The sequence below is a fragment of the Gobius niger genome, assembly GCF_951799975.1.
Source record: "Gobius niger genome assembly, chromosome: 12".
In the NCBI taxonomy this organism is placed as follows: Eukaryota; Metazoa; Chordata; class Actinopteri; order Gobiiformes; family Gobiidae; genus Gobius; species Gobius niger.
Genome location: NC_136863.1, coordinates 1,059,423 through 1,076,345, shown reverse-complemented (window position 1 = coordinate 1,076,345; position 16,923 = coordinate 1,059,423). Strand labels below are relative to the sequence as shown.

General features: G+C 45.7%; 1 protein-coding gene across 2 annotated transcripts in view; it reads left to right on the top strand.

Annotated features, from left to right (window-relative positions):
- Positions 1 to 16,658, top strand: part of ikzf1 (IKAROS family zinc finger 1 (Ikaros)) — a gene marked incomplete at its 3' end in the record, with an annotated part of 56,983 nt that extends 40,325 nt beyond the window's left edge. For both annotated transcript variants that reach the window (XM_079567421.1, XM_079567420.1), the window contains 4 exons: positions 10,498 to 10,665; positions 12,439 to 12,564; positions 12,650 to 12,787; positions 15,997 to 16,658. In XM_079567421.1, coding sequence (XP_079423547.1) covers positions 10,498 to 10,665; positions 12,439 to 12,564; positions 12,650 to 12,787; positions 15,997 to 16,658 — 1,094 coding nt within the window. The remainder of the gene's footprint in view (positions 1 to 10,497; positions 10,666 to 12,438; positions 12,565 to 12,649; positions 12,788 to 15,996) is intronic.
- Positions 16,659 to 16,923: the final 265 nt, after the last annotated feature.

The following is a 16,923-nucleotide window of genomic DNA, read 5'->3' as shown; positions in this document are numbered from 1 at the left end:
CTGTATCTATGAACCAAAGTGCATTAACACTAAATAACAAATAACTGTTACTGAAACAAACGCAAGTACTGACAGTATTGCAATACTTCATGAAGTATCCATAAAGTATCAACTGCGATATTCTGTTCCAGCCCTACAGATTAATATCGATACTTTTTAAACCCAGTATCGATATTAAAGAGACTAGATGTAAGCTGGTCATTTTATACTCACTACCGGCACCTCGGGTCATACGTGTAACTGCAGCTTCTTATATTCTTCTTATATTAACCCCTTAACTCCCACCTGAACCGAGCACATTCTCTCCAGTTTGGCTTTACCCCAATCCAAAAGCTTTTGGAAAAAAGGTGTGAAAATAGCAACAAAACTGAGACGAAAACAAGGATGAAAATTTGACAAAAAAGTGAGAAAAATGTCACAAGAAATTGCCAAAAAATTGACGAAAAAACGGACAAAAATGTGACAAAAATGTGACAAAAATGACAAAAATGTGACAAAAAAATTGACAAAAAATTGACAAAAAATTGACAAAAAAATGACAAAAATGTGACAAAAATGTGACAAAAATTTGATTAAAAAATGACAAAAAATTACTAAAATGTGACAAAAAATTGATAAAAAAAGGACTAAAAATTACTAAAATGTGACAAAAAATTGACAAAAATGTGACAAAAATTTGATAAAAAAAATTGACAAAAATGTGACAAAAAAATGACAAAAATGTGACAACAATGTGACAAAAAAATGACCAAAAAGTTACAAAAATGAGTTGAATACCCAACAAAAAAAATGATGGAAAAAACTCTGACGACGTGAGGAAAAAGATCCTCTCGGTTCAGGCGGGAGTTCAGAGGTAAAGCTCGTGCTGACGGAGCTTCAGACCCGCAGTGACAGGCCTGAGCTCAAACACATGAGGACATGGAGGAAATTTGACAAAAAATGGACAAAAAATTGATTAAAAAATTTACAAAAAATTTACAAAAAAAAAAAAAAAGAAAAATAAATTGACAAAAATATGAAAAAAAAATTAACAAACAAATTTACAAAAAAATGATGAAAAAACGATGAAAAAATGATGAACATGTGACAAAAAGTGACAAAAAATTCACTATTTGACAAAAAAAATACAAAAATGAGTTGCCCAAAATAACGGCAATTTTGGCCATTTTAATGCTCAAAATGCCTTATTTTTATGTGAAAACATAAAATGACAGAAAAAATGCAACACATTTTTCCTTCATATTTATATCCGTGATGTTCAGCAAAAGTTTCAAATTGACATCCATCCATTTATCTTTTTCCCCTTATTCACCTGCAGAGTCTCGCCTTAACCTCAGCCACTTCCAGCTTTCTCTGATTGGTTCACGCACCTGTCAATCACAGACTTTGTGAAGAGACGCCCGGCCTCAGTTACTGACAGCTCTGACTCCACGTCAATCACCCCCCCTTCACCTGACACAGATCCTCCTCTTCATCACTTTAATGACCCCCCCCTCACCTGCCACAGATCCTCCTCTTCATCACTGTAACGCCGCCGCTCTCCTCCGCCGCGCGCGCGAAACCGCCTCGCGTTTTTTGTTTATCTCAAATTACCGGCGAAAGAACTCCCCGCAAATGAGTCTAAAAAAGAAACAGAAGAAGAAAAGTTTCTGTGGGGGGAGGGGGGGGGGGAGGGAGGAGGAGGAGGAGGAGGAGGAGGAGGAGGAGGAGGAGGAGGAGGAGGAGGAGGAGGACATATATCTCAAATTACCGGCGGATCTTTTCGCCACAATTACCCGTCCATTAAAAGTTTCTCTCGAATCAAAAATTGATATTCTTTTGTTGCCGGAGCCGCGAACCCAGTGGTGCTGAAAGAGGCACTTAACTGTCGGGCGGCGGAAACTAATGAAAAATCAAAACGGCAGAAAAGGATCGCGGGGACGTAAATGCCGGAGACACGACAATAAGAGATATAATGAAGTGCGGCGCGTTTTAAATAGAGGCAGAAGAAGAAGAGAAGATTCAGCCGCCCGATCTTCTCTCTCAACCACCCCCCCCGCCCCCCCCCCCCGTCCGCTCCCGAAATGCATTTTTAATGAATTTCCCCTTTCATATAGTTTTGCTGCTTCACTGGCGACCGTTACAGCGCGCACCGGAGGCGGCGGCGGAGGCGGCATTACGCGCGGCGGCATTACGCGCGGCGCGGGGGGAGAGAGAGCGGGGCCGGAGTTATGGGTTTATTCCACGGGCGCTGATCAGGAAGACTGCCTCTCAACAACTGCCTCCCCCCCCCCCCCGTCCACCCCCCCCCACCCCCCCCCCACCCCCCCCACCCCGCGCGCGCTCCGCTTTATTCAAATCAACCCCCCGCATTTGCATTGTGATGTGAGGCTCTTATTTTACACAGAAAGGGAGGAAGAGGAGGAGGAGGAGGAGGAGGGAAAAGATGAGATTCGCGAAACCAAATTGACCCAGGCAATGGTGCATTACGGAGCGGAGAGGGAGGGGGGGGCAGGGAGACTGGGGGGGGGGGGGGGCAGGGGGAGCTGTCAGACCGGGCGGAGATGTTCCGGGGATCGGGACGCTTGTTGGGGCCGCTGACCCCGTGTTGGAGGAGAAGGAGCCCATTTCCATACAATACATGACACGGATGTAATTAAAAAGACTTTAGGGGCGAGAGGCGGGGGAGGGAGGGGAGGGGGGGGGGAGAGAACACCCAATCCCCCCCCCTCTTTGGGTTCTTTATGTTTATACGATTTCCTCATTTACGACCTACACGTTCAGATACAGAGACAAAGGTTTGGAGGATCTTCTTCATCTTCTTTAATCCTGAACAGAGTCTGAGCCAAAGTGATGTTTCTGTGACTGAAACTACATTAAAAGTTTCTCAGGAGTTAAAGCTGTGAGTGAAATAGATATTTATATAGATATAGATATAGATATTTCCAGCGACTGAAATGAGACTAAATAAAAATGAAAAGAAAAAAACTAAAATCCTCCAAACCTCAGATCTTTTAAATCCTCAGATCAGCTCTGAGTTTTGTTCATGAAGACGAAGAGCTTCATGTTTACCTCATTATATTTACCTCATCATATTTACCTCATCATATTTACCTCATCATATTTACCTCATCATATTTACCTCATCATATTTACCTCATCATATTTACCTCATTATATTTACCTCATTATATTTACCTCATTATATTTACCTCATCATATTTACCTCATCATATTTACCTCATCATATTTACCTCATTATATTTACCTCATCATATTTACCTCATCATATTTACCTCATCATATTTACCTCATCATATTTACCTCATCATATTTACCTCATCATATTTACCTCATTATATTTACCTCATCATATTTACCTCGTCATATTTACCTCATTATATTTACCTCATCATATTTACCTCGTCATATTTACCTCATTATATTTACCTCATTATATTTACCTCATCATATTTACCTCATCATATTTATCATATTTATCATTATATTTATCATTTATCCTAAACAAAATGTCCAAAATCCCCTCTGAGAAAACCTTACTCACTAATATGTCAATAAAATAAAACCATTTAATCTGGATCAGTTCATTATTTTGATTTCGTCGCCCAAAATATCGGCAGTTTTGGCCATCAACATAAAATGACGGAAAAAATGCAACACATTTTTTCCTCATATTTATATCTGTGATGTTCAGCAGAAGCTTCAAATTGACGTCTCTACATTTATCTTTTTTCCCCTTATTCACCTGCAGAGTCTCGCCTTAACCTCAGCCACTTCCAGCCTTCCTCTGATTGGTTCACGCACCTGTCAATCACAGACTTTGTGAAGAAAAGCCCGGCCTCAGTTACTGACAGCTCTGACTCCATGATCGCCCAAAACATTATATTTATCACATTTATCATATTTATCAACATATTGATCAGTATATTTCCTCATCATATTTTCCTCATCATGGCGGTGCGGTGTTTTGCTCTCGTGCTTCACAGCGAGAAGGTCCCGGGTTCAATTCCCACCTGGACAGGGCCTCTCTGTGGAGTTTGTTCTCCCCGTGTCTGTGTACGTTTCCTCCGGGTACTCCGGTTCCTCCTGCCACTAAAAACATGTACAGGGTTAGATACTCAATGGTACTATGTAGGTTAGGTTAGGTTAGGTTAGGTTAGGTTAGGTTAGGTTAGGTTAGGTTAGGTTAGGTTAGGTTAGGTTAGGTTAGGTTAGGTTAGGTTAGGTTAGGTTAGGTTAGGTTAGGTTAGGTTAGGTTATTTGTACCCGTGGGTAAATTGGTAAATTCTAAGAACTAGTCTTTACATTAAAACACATTATACAAAGATAAAACATCACATATTTAAATATAAAACTTCTCCAGATACTAACAGGATGAGCCTTTGGTGCAGAAACAACTGAAGTTTAACCCCTTAACTCCCGCCTGAACCGAGCACTTTTTCTAAAGCTTTACCCCAATCCAAAAGCTTCTGGACAAAAGGTGTGAAAATAGCAACAAAACTGAGACGAAAACAAGGAGGAAAATGTGACAAAAAGTGCCAAAAAATTTACAAAAAATTTACAAAAAAATGACAAAAATGGACAAAAACTTGACAAAAAAAATGCAAATAATTTGACGAAAAAATTAACGAAAAATGTAGAAAAAATGGACAAAAAAGTGATAAGAAAAAATGTAGTAAACACAACTCTAAAGGTCTCCTGTTACATTATAAACCTACAAAGTACTAATACATGTTATTGTATCTAAGCCACAGGTGCGACGAGTCTTTACCCACAAAACGTCTTTGAAAACATGAAACACGTTGTTTTTCTTTAACAAAAGGACAGATCCGGCGCTCGGGCACAGACGAGGATCTAGACAAATGTAGAAAATGAAAGATTCAAACCGGTTAAATCTAAACGTTTTCCTTGGAGACGAGACAAAGACACTGGTTTATTTTTACCGCAGACGTTTGTCACAGAAACGATGATCAGATCCAGCTCCAGCTCGTCGTGTCCGATATCTTTGAATAGAAACATTTCCTCTTTTTCACTGAACTTTTACAAACCTTATTCAGTCAAACATGCAGAGATTTGTGGCATAAAAATACAGTTTTTACAGGAGTGAAAAGGAGGAACTAATACATGACTCATTACAGAGAGACACATGTTTAAGCTCGGTTTGTTTTGATGATTATGCCTCAGTTTGTAAAACCTCATATTAAAAATGTGAATATTTTAATCCAGAATCATCAGCTTTATAACAAAGGCTCGTGTCACTTTGTAATGAGTCTATATCACGTGTTAGTTTCACATTTTGAATTAAACTGGCATTAAAAGGCCTCACACTGAGTTGCTCTAATAAAGCTCTAATAATGAGGGAAACAGAAAAGTAGATATTTGTTATTCCCGGCAGAACATTAGGTCAGATTTTTTATTTATTTCTTTTTTATTTACAATTCCATGTACAAAACAAGGAGGGCACTATTAATGATCTGTTCAGATTACAATGTTCACAAGCAGTAAAGGAACAAAAGAACTAAATAATATAGTAATATAGTTAGAGGTGAATGTACTTCCGAGGGGTTCTGCAGTTGTGGGTGTTACTCAGTTCATAAACGGATCCATAAATATATTCGTTATTATCGGTGCTTTTATATTTGAGGGATTTTAAATAACTGTCAAAGTCCACAATGAATGAATGAAGTTTATTCGGTTACAAAACATAAAACAAAAAGTCTGTTCTGCAAATTCATCACAGACGAGGCGGGAAACGGAAAAGGTGGAGCTGAAGCCGTGGCTTATTTTTCCTGCACTATTTACAAAACAACAAAACAACATCTACCATCAAAGACGTTACAAAAAAATAAATGTATACAATATATTATATATATATACATTCACACATATACAGTACACATATTTTCTTCTTTACTAAAATAATAATATGGTAATTTCTTAAGCATTTCTTGTACATTTCTCAAAAATTAAGGTTTTAAACTGTTTTGAAATAATGAATGGAATTGCTCCTTTTAAGATCATGGTTGAGATCGTTCCACAAGTCGACCCTTTGACCGAAATGGTTCATTTTAAAGTTTGTTTGGACCATTTGTTTTTTAAACATGTTTTCTCTCAGGTTATATTTCTGGTCCCTGTTAGCAAACAGACAAAGTATTTTTTCAGTTTTTTCCTGTGGACTTTGTACATAAACACAGCGGTTCAGACTGACTCCATCACAGAATTTAAGTGCTTTAAATTTGCAGAATATTGCGTTTGTTGGTTCATTATGCGGTGAGTGAGTGACTTTCCTTATGGCTTTTTTTTGTAAAATAAAAATGGGTTTTGTGTTTGTAGCGTAGGCCCCATATTACAACACAATAGGTCATGTGTGGAACAATAAGAGCCATACAGAATATACAGAAAGGGTGTATTTAGAAAATATTTGGCTTTATGTAATAAAGCTGTTGTTTTGGACAGTTTGGATTGAACATGAGCGATGTGTGGTTTCCAGGATCACTTATGATCTAATAATATACCAAGAAACTTATTTTCATTCACCCTTTCTAGAACCACATCATCAATCTTTAGGCTCATGCTGGTTTTAATTTGTCGATTACTGAATATAATATATTTGGTTTTACTTAGATTAAAAGATAGTTTATTTTGATCAAACCATTGCTTGATTCTAGACAGTTCTCTGGTCACATCAGTAATTAGTTGGTGAAGATTGTCCCCACAAGAAACCGTGTAAAGTTTGGGGATGATTTAAGTATTTTTTGTTTATGTATAAAGACTTTTCCGAGACAGAGAAACTACATTATAAGACAGCTCATTGTTCCTGTTCTGAAGAAGAGTCCCAAAAGTGATGTTGTCTCTTGGGTTTGGGATTTCAGTTTGCCGTTGTGTCTGGTCCTGTATGTTCTTCCAAAACACTCGAGTCTTGGTACGTTAAAAAAAAAGATCCGTTGTCTCCACATTGTTCTCACAGAAAGTAAGTGTATTATCATCAATATCAAAACGCTTTTTTAGCAGTTCTTTCGAGGGATAAACAGCATTCATCCTTTTACAGTGTGTCTCTTTGGCTTTTGGTTGAAGAGGACGTTTAAAGCACAGTGTCCTTAGTTTATTAATGGATTTTTTATTATAAATTATGTTGTTTTTGTTGATTTTAGAAGAGTAGATTTTTGATAAAGTCTCTGTAAGTCATTGTCTGATGAATTGATCAGAGCATTTCTTCTCCGTGAGCGATACTGGTCCCAGCTGTGGATTCATAGGTCGGTTTTCCATTATGTTTCGGGTTTGAAATATAAATTCTTTTGGCGGCGCCTTCAGCAGCTTTGTAAATTCAGATTCAGGAGGATTGAACTTGTATTTGATACGTCTTCATAATTCAGTAATTTGTTTTCATCACGTGCATAACAGACCATATATTCCTATTTTCCTTATGTCTTTATTGAAGGATCCCCATCAGGCAGAGACGGCTCTTCCTGGGTCCGTTCTCATTATACATTATACAGTCAAAGGGTCATTTATACAACACACATCGACAACACAGAGTTCCTCATTCAAATAAGTAAGAAAAAAACAAAATAAGGTGTGTTACGAAACCCAAAGCAACATGAAGTCAGGTTATTTATTTGTATTTGACTGATGTTTCTTTAGATTTATTTGAAAAGAAAGATGATTTTTTAGTTAATTTCCTGAGGCAGCATGTTGCAGTGTGAGACGGCTCGGTTTATAAATGTACTTTTTAGTGCATTAGATTTTGGCCGAGGCAAAGTAAAGTCAGAGGCTCGTCTTGTGCTAAAGCCACGTCTGTTACAGGATTCAACCATATTCAACCATTCTTCATAAAACAGTGACTTATTTCTATGTCGTATGTACCTGTTATTCCACAGTATCATATAATGTGTTTATGTGCGTTTAGTTTCCACATCTTTAAACCTAAACAACTGTGAATTATTACTATGACGATGTAAAGCGAGGCCACAGATGTAACGTTATTTATTAATCACAGATAAAAGCTTGTTCCCCTTTTCATCATTTACTGCATTAATTTACTGCATTACAAACAGACACAATCACAGCGGTGACGGCGGGAAACAAACTGCAGATCAGGATGAATGAAGTGTATACGAAACACAAAACCAAAAGTCTGTTCTGCAAATTCATCACAGACGAGGCAGGAAACGGAAGAGGTGGAGCTGAAGCCGTGGCTTATTATGCCCTATTTACAAAACAACAAAACAACAACATCTACCATCAAAACAAAACACTAATATATAAAGTATATATACAGTGGGGAAAAAAAAGTATTTGGCCAAAATCCAATAGAATGTCTATGTGAAACTGACCAAATACTTTCCCCCCTCACTGTATATATACATACTTATACATACACACATATACAGTACACATATTTTGTCTTCTTTTCTAGAATAAAAACCTGGTAATTTGTAAATATCGTTAGCCACATAGCACAATTGCTCATTTTTGTTTTGATTTTGGAAAACATGTAAAAAGACGTTTTATAGGAAACGCATTGTTTTTCTCTTATTGCCATTTTAACAACACAAAATGACTTAGGCAGTTACGCTATGTGGCTAATGATACGCTTGTTTGTTTCTCTGTTCCAACAGTAATGCATGAGCTTAACTTAACCACATTTTCTTAAGCATTTTTTGTACATTTCTCAAGGATTAAGGTTTTAAACTGTTTTTTGAAATAATGAATGGAATTGCTCCTCTTAAGATCGTCGTTGAATTTGTTCCCTTTGACCGAAATAGTGTCATTTTAAAGTTTGTTTGGACCATTTGTTTCAGGTTGTATTTCTGCTCCCTGTTTACAAACAAAGTATATTTTCAGGCAGTATTTTCCTGTGGGCTTCGTACATAAACACAGCGGTTCAGACTGACTCCATCACAGAATTTAAGTGCTTTAAATCTGCAGAATCTTGCGTTTGTTGGTTCATTATGCGGTGAGTGAGTGACTTTCCTTATGGCTTTGTTTTGTTAAATAAAAATAGGGTTTGTGTTTGTAGCGTGGGTCCCCATATTTCAACACAACAGGTAATGTGTGGAACAATAAGAGCGATTCAGATCCGTCCCCCTCGTGTTCTCTCCGCGGGACGTGACCGGAGACGAATGAAACGTAAATGAAAGTAAAGACGAGCGAGTCTGAACTCAGAGGCTAAAGCGTTTTCGCAGAAAAGGCTCGACAGCTCCAGCCCACGGGTCAGGAGCTCCGTCTGGCTCCAGATTAAAAACCCGCTTTGGTCCAGACGAAAACCACAGCACATCAGACTCTCCCCCTGACGCCGTCACCGAGCCTGAGGGGGGGTTGAATCTGCATTTCCACATTCACCAGAGTCACCGTTACAGGAGTCTAGCCCTTCATTTAAATCCCTGTGAGCCGCACGGAGCGTCCCCAGGGGCGTCGGACAGGGGGGGGTAAAGGGTGCTGAGTACCCAGGGCCCAGTGCAGGGTGGGGGCCCCTCAAAAGTGCTGCAAAAAGCGTTCTATATTGTACTTTCTAAGTTTCCTCATAATGGATGCTATAAGAATCAAACACAGCCGGGCTGAAATACAACGGCTGCTACACAGACTTTTAAACAAACAATAATGATGGATGAAGTTTCGGGCCCTGACACAACTTTAACCCCTTAACTCCCACCTGAACGGATCCCATTTTCTCCAGTTTGGCTTTACCCTAATCAAAAAGCTGCTTGGGGAAAAAGCACCAAAACAGCCACAACAAATGAGAAGAAAACAAGGATGTAAACGCAACAAACATGACAAAAACTCACCAAAATGAGACAAAAATTCAACAAAAATGTGACAAAAATTCAACAAAAACTCAACAAAAAATGACGAGAATTCAACAAAATGTGACAAAAATTCAACCAAAATGTGACAAAAATGTGACAAAAATACAACAAAAATACAACAAAAATTCAACAAAAATTCAACAAAAATTCAACAAAAATGTGATAAAATTTCATCAAAAATTCAACAAAAAATGACCAAAATTCAACAAAAATTCAACAAAAAATGACAAGAATTCAACAAAATGTGACAAAAATGTGACAAAAATACAACAAAAATACAACAAAAATGTGATAAAATTTCAACAAAAATTCGGCAAAAATTTGACACAAATTTGACAAAAATTGACAAAAACTCAACCAAAATGTGACAAAAATTCAACAAAAATTCGGCAAAAAATTGACAAAAAGTGACAAAAAACTATTTTTTCACCCAGTTAGGCTTTATATAATTATGTTATAATAGAAATTAAATGAACTGCACTGTAAAATTGTCACTGTTATGTGGTTAAAGAACATAAAATATGAGCGGGGGTCCACCAAGATCGTTTACACCCAGGGCCCAGAATGAGGTGCTACGGCCCTGATCGTCCCTGAGACTGATTTATATCTTTATTGTCCTGTTTGAGCTTTATTCTGAAACGTGTGTGATGTTTGTTTCATTCTTTGTGTGTTTGTGTGTTTGTGTTTCCAGGGGAGCGTCCGTTCCAGTGCAGTCAGTGCGGAGCCTCGTTCACCCAGAAGGGAAACCTGCTCCGTCACATCAAGCTCCACTCGGGAGAGAAGCCCTTCAAGTGTCACCTGTGCAGCTACGCCTGCCGCCGCCGCGACGCGCTGTCGGGCCACCTGAGGACGCACTCAGGTAAAGCCCCGCCCTAAACGCGCTCAGGTAAACCCCTAACCCCGCCCTAAACACGGGCCACCTGAGGACGCACTCAGGTAACGACTAGCCCCGCGCTAAACACGGGTCACCTGAGGACGCACTCAGGTAAAGCCCCGCCCTAAACGCACTCAGGTAAAGCCCTAACCCCGCCCTAAACACGGGTCACCTGAGGACGCACTCAGGTAAAGCCCCGCCCTAAAGGCGCTCGGGTAAGGCCCCGCCCTAAAGGCACTCGGGTAAAGCCCCGCCCTAAAGGCACTCAGGTAAAGCCCCGCCCTAAACACGGGCCACCTGAGGACGCACTCAGGTAATGACTAGCCCCGCCCTAAAGGCGCTCAGGTAAAGCCCTAACCCCGCCCTAAACACGGGTCACCTGAGGACGCACTCAGGTAAAGCCCCGCCCTAAACACGGGTCACCTGAGGACGCACTCAGGTAAGGCCCCGCCCTAAACGCACTGAGGTAAAGCCCTAACCCCGCCCTAAACACGGGTCACCTGAGGACGCACTGAGGTAAGGCCCCGCCCTAAAGGCACTCAGGTAAAGCCCCGCCCTAAACGCACTCAGGTAAAGCCCCGCCCTAAACACGGGCCACCTGAGGACGCACTCAGGTAAAGCCCCGCCCTAAACGCACTGAGGTAAAGCCCTAACCCCGCCCTAAAGGCACTCAGGTAAAGCCCCGCCCTAAAGGCACTCAGGTAAAGCCCTAACCCCGCCCTAAACACGGGCCACCTGAGGACGCACTCAGGTAAAGCCCCGCCCTAAACGCACTCGGGTAAAGCCCCGCCCTAAAGGCACTCGGGTAAAGCCCCGCCCTAAAGGCACTCGGGTAAAGCCCCGCCCTAAACGCACTCGGGTAAAGCCCCGCCCTAAAGGCACTAGGGTAAAGCCCCGCCCTAAAGGCACTCGGGTAAAGCCCCGCCCTAAAGGCACTCGGGTAAAGCCCCGCCCTAAAGGCACTCAGGTAAAGCCCCGCCCTAAAGGCACTCGGGTAAAGCCCCGCCCTAAACACGGGTCACCTGAAGACGCACTCAGGTAAAGCCCCGCCCTAAAGGCACTCAGGTAAAGCCCCGCCCTAAAGGCACTCAGGTAAAGCCCTATTCCCGCCCCCTGTGTCTCATGTGTCTCACGTGTCTCACGTGTCTCTCGTCTCGTTGCAGTGGGGAAGCCTCACAAGTGTGCGTACTGTGGGCGGAGCTCTCGTCTCTTGTCTCTCTTTAGTCTCTTGTCTCTTGTGTCTCTTGTGTCTCTTTAGTCTTGTGTGTCTCACATGTCTCACGTGTCTCACGTGTCTCTTGTGTCTCTTGTGTCTCACGTGTCTCACGTGTCTCACGTGTCTCACGTGTCTCACGTGTCTCACGTGTCTCACGTGTCTCACGTGTCTCACGTGTCTCACGTGTCTCACGTGTCTCACGTCTCGTTGCAGTGGGGAAGCCTCACAAGTGTGCGTACTGTGGGCGGAGCTCTCGTCTCTTGTCTCTCTTTAGTCTCTTGTGTCTCTTTAGTCTTGTGTGTCTCACGTGTCTCACGTGTCTCACGTGTCTCACGTGTCTCACGTGTCTCTCGTGTCTCACGTGTCTCACGTGTCTCTCGTCTCTCTGCAGTGGGGAAGCCTCACAAGTGTGCGTACTGTGGGCGGAGCTCTCGTCTCTTGTCTCTCTTTAGTCTCTTGTGTCTCTTTAGTCTTGTGTGTCTCACGTGTCTCACGTGTCTCACGTGTCTCACGTGTCTCACGTGTCTCTCGTCTCTCTGCAGTGGGGAAGCCTCACAAGTGTGCGTACTGTGGGCGGAGCTACAAACAGCGCAGCTCTCTGGAGGAGCATAAGGAGCGCTGCCATAACTACCTTCAGTGCATGGGCCTCCAGAGCAACATCTACGCAGGTACGAGCCGCCGCCGCCGCCGCCGCCATCTTCTCCACTCACACGTGAGCGCGAGCTGACGGCGCCCCCTGTTTGTGTCTTGCAGTAGTGAAGGAGGAGAGCAGCCAGAGTGATGGGAGGGAGCAGGACTTGGGCCAGTCGGGAGGTGACAGAGCCTTGGTGCTAGACAGACTAGCCAATAATGTAGCTAAACGCAAGAGCACTATGCCTCAGAAGTTTGTGGGTAAGGGCCGCTTCCTCTTCCAAACTCTCAAACATCTGCACATCTGCACCACCTCTGCATCCTCCACCACCTCTGCATCCTCCACCACCTCTGCATCCTCCACCACCTCTGCATCCTCCACAACACTGCAGAACTCACTCCATACACGATTATACACACATCTCAGAGTTCTCTTTTAATGTTGATACAATAAACTAGGGCTGGGACAAAATATCAGATCGGAAAACTGTTCAATACTTTATCAAGTATCAAAACACTTCCAATACTTGTGTAGTTACACAGAACTCTGTTTTATTTAGTATTAAAGGGATTTTTCAGGATGTTTGACATGCAGTTCTTATATTTGAAGAGTCTAGTGGTGCTAGCCTAGTGCTAGCCTAGCAGCCTAGTGCGAGGCTAGTGTGAGACTAGTCCTAGGCTAGTCCTAGGCTAGTGCTAGGCTAGTGCTAGGCTAGTGCTAGGCTAGTGCTAGGCTAGTCCTAGGCTAGTGCGACACTAGTGCGAGACTAGTGCTAGGCTAGTGCGAGACTAGTCCTAGGCTAGTGCTAGGCTAGTGCTAGGCTAGTCCTAGGCTAGTGCTAGGCTAGTCCTAGGCTAGTGCGACACTAGTGCGAGACTAGTGCTAGGCTAGTGTGAGACTAGTCCTAGGCTAGTGCTAGGCTAGTGCTAGGCTAGTCCTAGGCTAGTGCGACACTAGTGCGAGACTAGTGCTAGGCTAGTGCGAGACTAGTGCTAGGCTAGTGTGAGACTAGTCCTAGGCTAGTGCTAGGCTAGTGCTAGGCTAGTCCTAGGCTAGTGCGACACTAGTGCGAGACTAGTGCTAGGCTAGTGCGAGACTAGTGCTAGGCTAGTGTGAGACTAGTCCTAGGCTAGTCCTAGGCTAGTGCTAGGCTAGCGCTAGGCTAGTGCGACACTAGTGCGAGACTAGTGCAAGACTCTCAGAATCTGGCAACCCCCAGTTTGAGAACCACTGCCCTAGAGTGTCTCTGATCCTGTACCAATGGGCTGGCGAACGTTAGCTTGATGCCCGTTAGCTTGATGCCCGTTAGCCGCCGCCCGTTAGCTTGATGCCCGTTAGCTTGACGTCCGTTAGCTTGGTGCCCGTTAGATGGCGCTCGTTAGATGGCGCTCGTTAGCTTGATGCCCGTTAGCTTGACGCCCGTTAGCTTGATGCCCGTTAGCTTGACGCCCGTTAGCTTGATGCCTGTTAGCTGGCGCCAGTTAGCTGGCGTCCATTAGATGGCACTCGTTAGCTTGATGCCCGTTAGCTTGACGCCCGTTAGCTTGACGCCCGTTAGCTTGACGCCCGTTAGCTTGACGCCCGTTAGCTCGACGCCCGTTAGCTCGATGCCCGTTAGCTAGTGCCCGTGTTAGCCGACGCCCGTTAGCTCGAAGCCCGTTAGCTCGACGCCCGTTAGCTCGACGCCCGTTACCTCGACGCCCGTTAGCTCGAAGCCCGTTAGCTCGACGCCCGTTAGCTTGACGCCCGTTACCTCGACGCCCGTTAGCTTGATGCCCGTTAGCTTGACGCCCGTTAGCTTGACGCCCGTTAGCTTGACGCCCGTTAGCTTGATGCCCGTTAGCTTGATGCCCGTTAGCTTGACGCCCGTTAGCTTGACGCCCGTTAGCTTGACGCCCGTTAGCTTGATGCCCGTTAGCTTGATGCCCGTTAGCTTGATGCCCGTTAGCTTGACGCCCGTTAGCTTGACGCCCGTTAGCCGCCGCCCGTTAGCTTGACGCCCGTTAGCTTGACGCCCGTTAGCTAGCGCCCGTTAGCTTGACGCCCGTTAGCTTGACGCCCGTTAGCTTGACGCCCGTTAGCTTGACGCCCGTTAGCTTGATGCCCGTTAGCTTGTTGCCCGTTAGCCGCCGCCCATTAGCTCGACGCCCGTTAGCTCGACGCCCGTTAGCTTGACCCCCGTTAGCTTGATGCCCGTTAGCTTGACGCCCGTTAGCTTGATGCCCGTTAGGTTGACGCCCGTTAGCTTGACGCCCGTTAGCTTGACGCCCGTTAGCTCGACGCCCGTTAGCTTGACCCCCGTTAGCTTGATGCCCGTTAGCTTGACGCCCGTTAGCTTGACGCCCGTTAGCTTGACGCCCGTTAGCTTGACGCCCGTTAGCTTGATGCCCGTTAGCTTGATGCCCGTTAGCTTGTTGCCCGTTAGCCGCCGCCCATTAGCTCGACGCCCGTTAGCTCGAAGCCCGTTAGCTTGACCCCCGTTAGCTTGATGCCCGTTAGCTTGACGCCCGTTAGCTTGATGCCCGTTAGCTTGATGCCCGTGAGCTTGACGCCCGTTAGCCGCCGCCCGTTAGCTTGACGCCCGTTAGCTCGACGCCCGTTAGCTCGATGCCCGTTAGCTTGATGCCCGTTAGCTTGATGGCCGTTAGCTTGATGCCCGTCAGCTTGATGCCCGTTAGCTTGACGCCCGTTAGCTAGCGCCCGTTAGCCGCCGCCCGTTAGCTTGATGCCCGTTACCTAGCGCCCGTTAGCTTGACGCCCGTTAGCTTGATGCCCGTTAGCTTGATGCCCGTTAGCTTGATGCCCGTTAGCTTGATGCCCGTTAGCTAGCGCCCGTTAGCTTGATGTCCGTTAGCCGCCGCCCGTTAGCTTGACGCCGTTAGCTTGACGCTCGTTAGCTTGATGCCCGTTAGCCACCGCCCGTTAGCTTGACGCTCGTTAGCTTGACGCCCGTTAGCTAGCGCCTGTTAGCCGCCGCCCGTTAGCTTGATGCCCGTTAGCCACCGCCCGCTAGCTTGATGCCCGTTAGTCGCCGCCCGTTAGCTTGACGCCCGTTAGCTTGATGTCCGTTAGCTTGATGCCCGTTAGCCGCCGCCCGTTAGCCGCCGCCCGTTAGCTAGCACCCGTTAGCTTGATACCCGTTAGCTAGCACCCATTAGCTTGATACCCGTTAGCTTGACGCCGTTAGCTTGATGCCCGTTAGCTTGACGCCCGTTAGCCGCCGCCCGTTAGCTTGACGCCGTTAGCTTGACGTCTGTTAGCTTGATTCCCGTTAGCTTGATACCCGTTAGCTTGACGCCCGTTAGCTTGACGTCTGTTAGCTTGATTCCCGTTAGCTTGATACCCGTTAGCTTGACGCCCGTTAGCTTGATGCCCGTTAGCTTGACACCCGTTAGCTAGCGCCCGTTAGCTAGCGCCCGTTAGCTTGACGCAGACCCTCAGGCCTCACACACTCTGTGTTTGTTTCCAGGAGACAAGCGTCTGTCCGACCTGTCCTTCGACGGCGCCGGCTCGGACCTGATGCAGCCGCACGTCATGGACCAGGCCATCAACAGCGCCATCAGCTACCTGGGCGCCGAGTCGCTGCGCCCGCTGGTGCAGACGTCCCCGGGCTCCTCCTCCGACATGTACCCGCTGCACAAAGCCGACGCCCCCCACAACCTGTCGGCCAAAGACAGCGCGGCCGAGAACCTGCTGCTGCTCTCCAAGTCCAAGTCGGCGAGCGAGAAGGACGCGTCGCCGAGCCACAGCGGCCATGACAGCACCGACGACACCGAGAGCAACGACACCGAGCGGCCCGCGGGGGGCGCCGCCGCCGGCCTCATCTACCTGACCAACCACATCACGGCGCGCAACGGCGTGCTGGTGAAGGAGGAGCAGCAGCGGCAGTACGAGGCCATGAGGGCGGGGCTGGACTGCGACGGCGTGAAGGTGGTGTCGGCGGACGGCGAGCAGGTGCGAGCGTATCGCTGCGAACACTGCCGCGTGCTCTTCCTCGACCACGTCATGTACACCATCCACATGGGCTGCCACGGCTTCCGGGACGCCTTCGAGTGCAACCTGTGCGGGCACCGGAGCCAGGACCGCTACGAGTTCTCCTCGCACATCACGCGTGGCGAGCACCGCTACTGACACGCCCACATCCTGCTATAAACCCCGCCCACATCCTGCTATAAACCCCGCCCCAACTACCGACCCGGAGCCAGGACCGCTACGAGTTCTCCTCGCACATCACGAGGGGCGAGCACCGCTACTGACACGCCCACATCCTGCTATAAACCCCGCCCACATCCTGCTATAAACCCCGCCCCAACCACCGACCCGGAGCCAGGACCGCTACGAGTTCTCCTCGCACATCACGCGTGGGGAGCACCGCTACTGACACGCTACCGACACG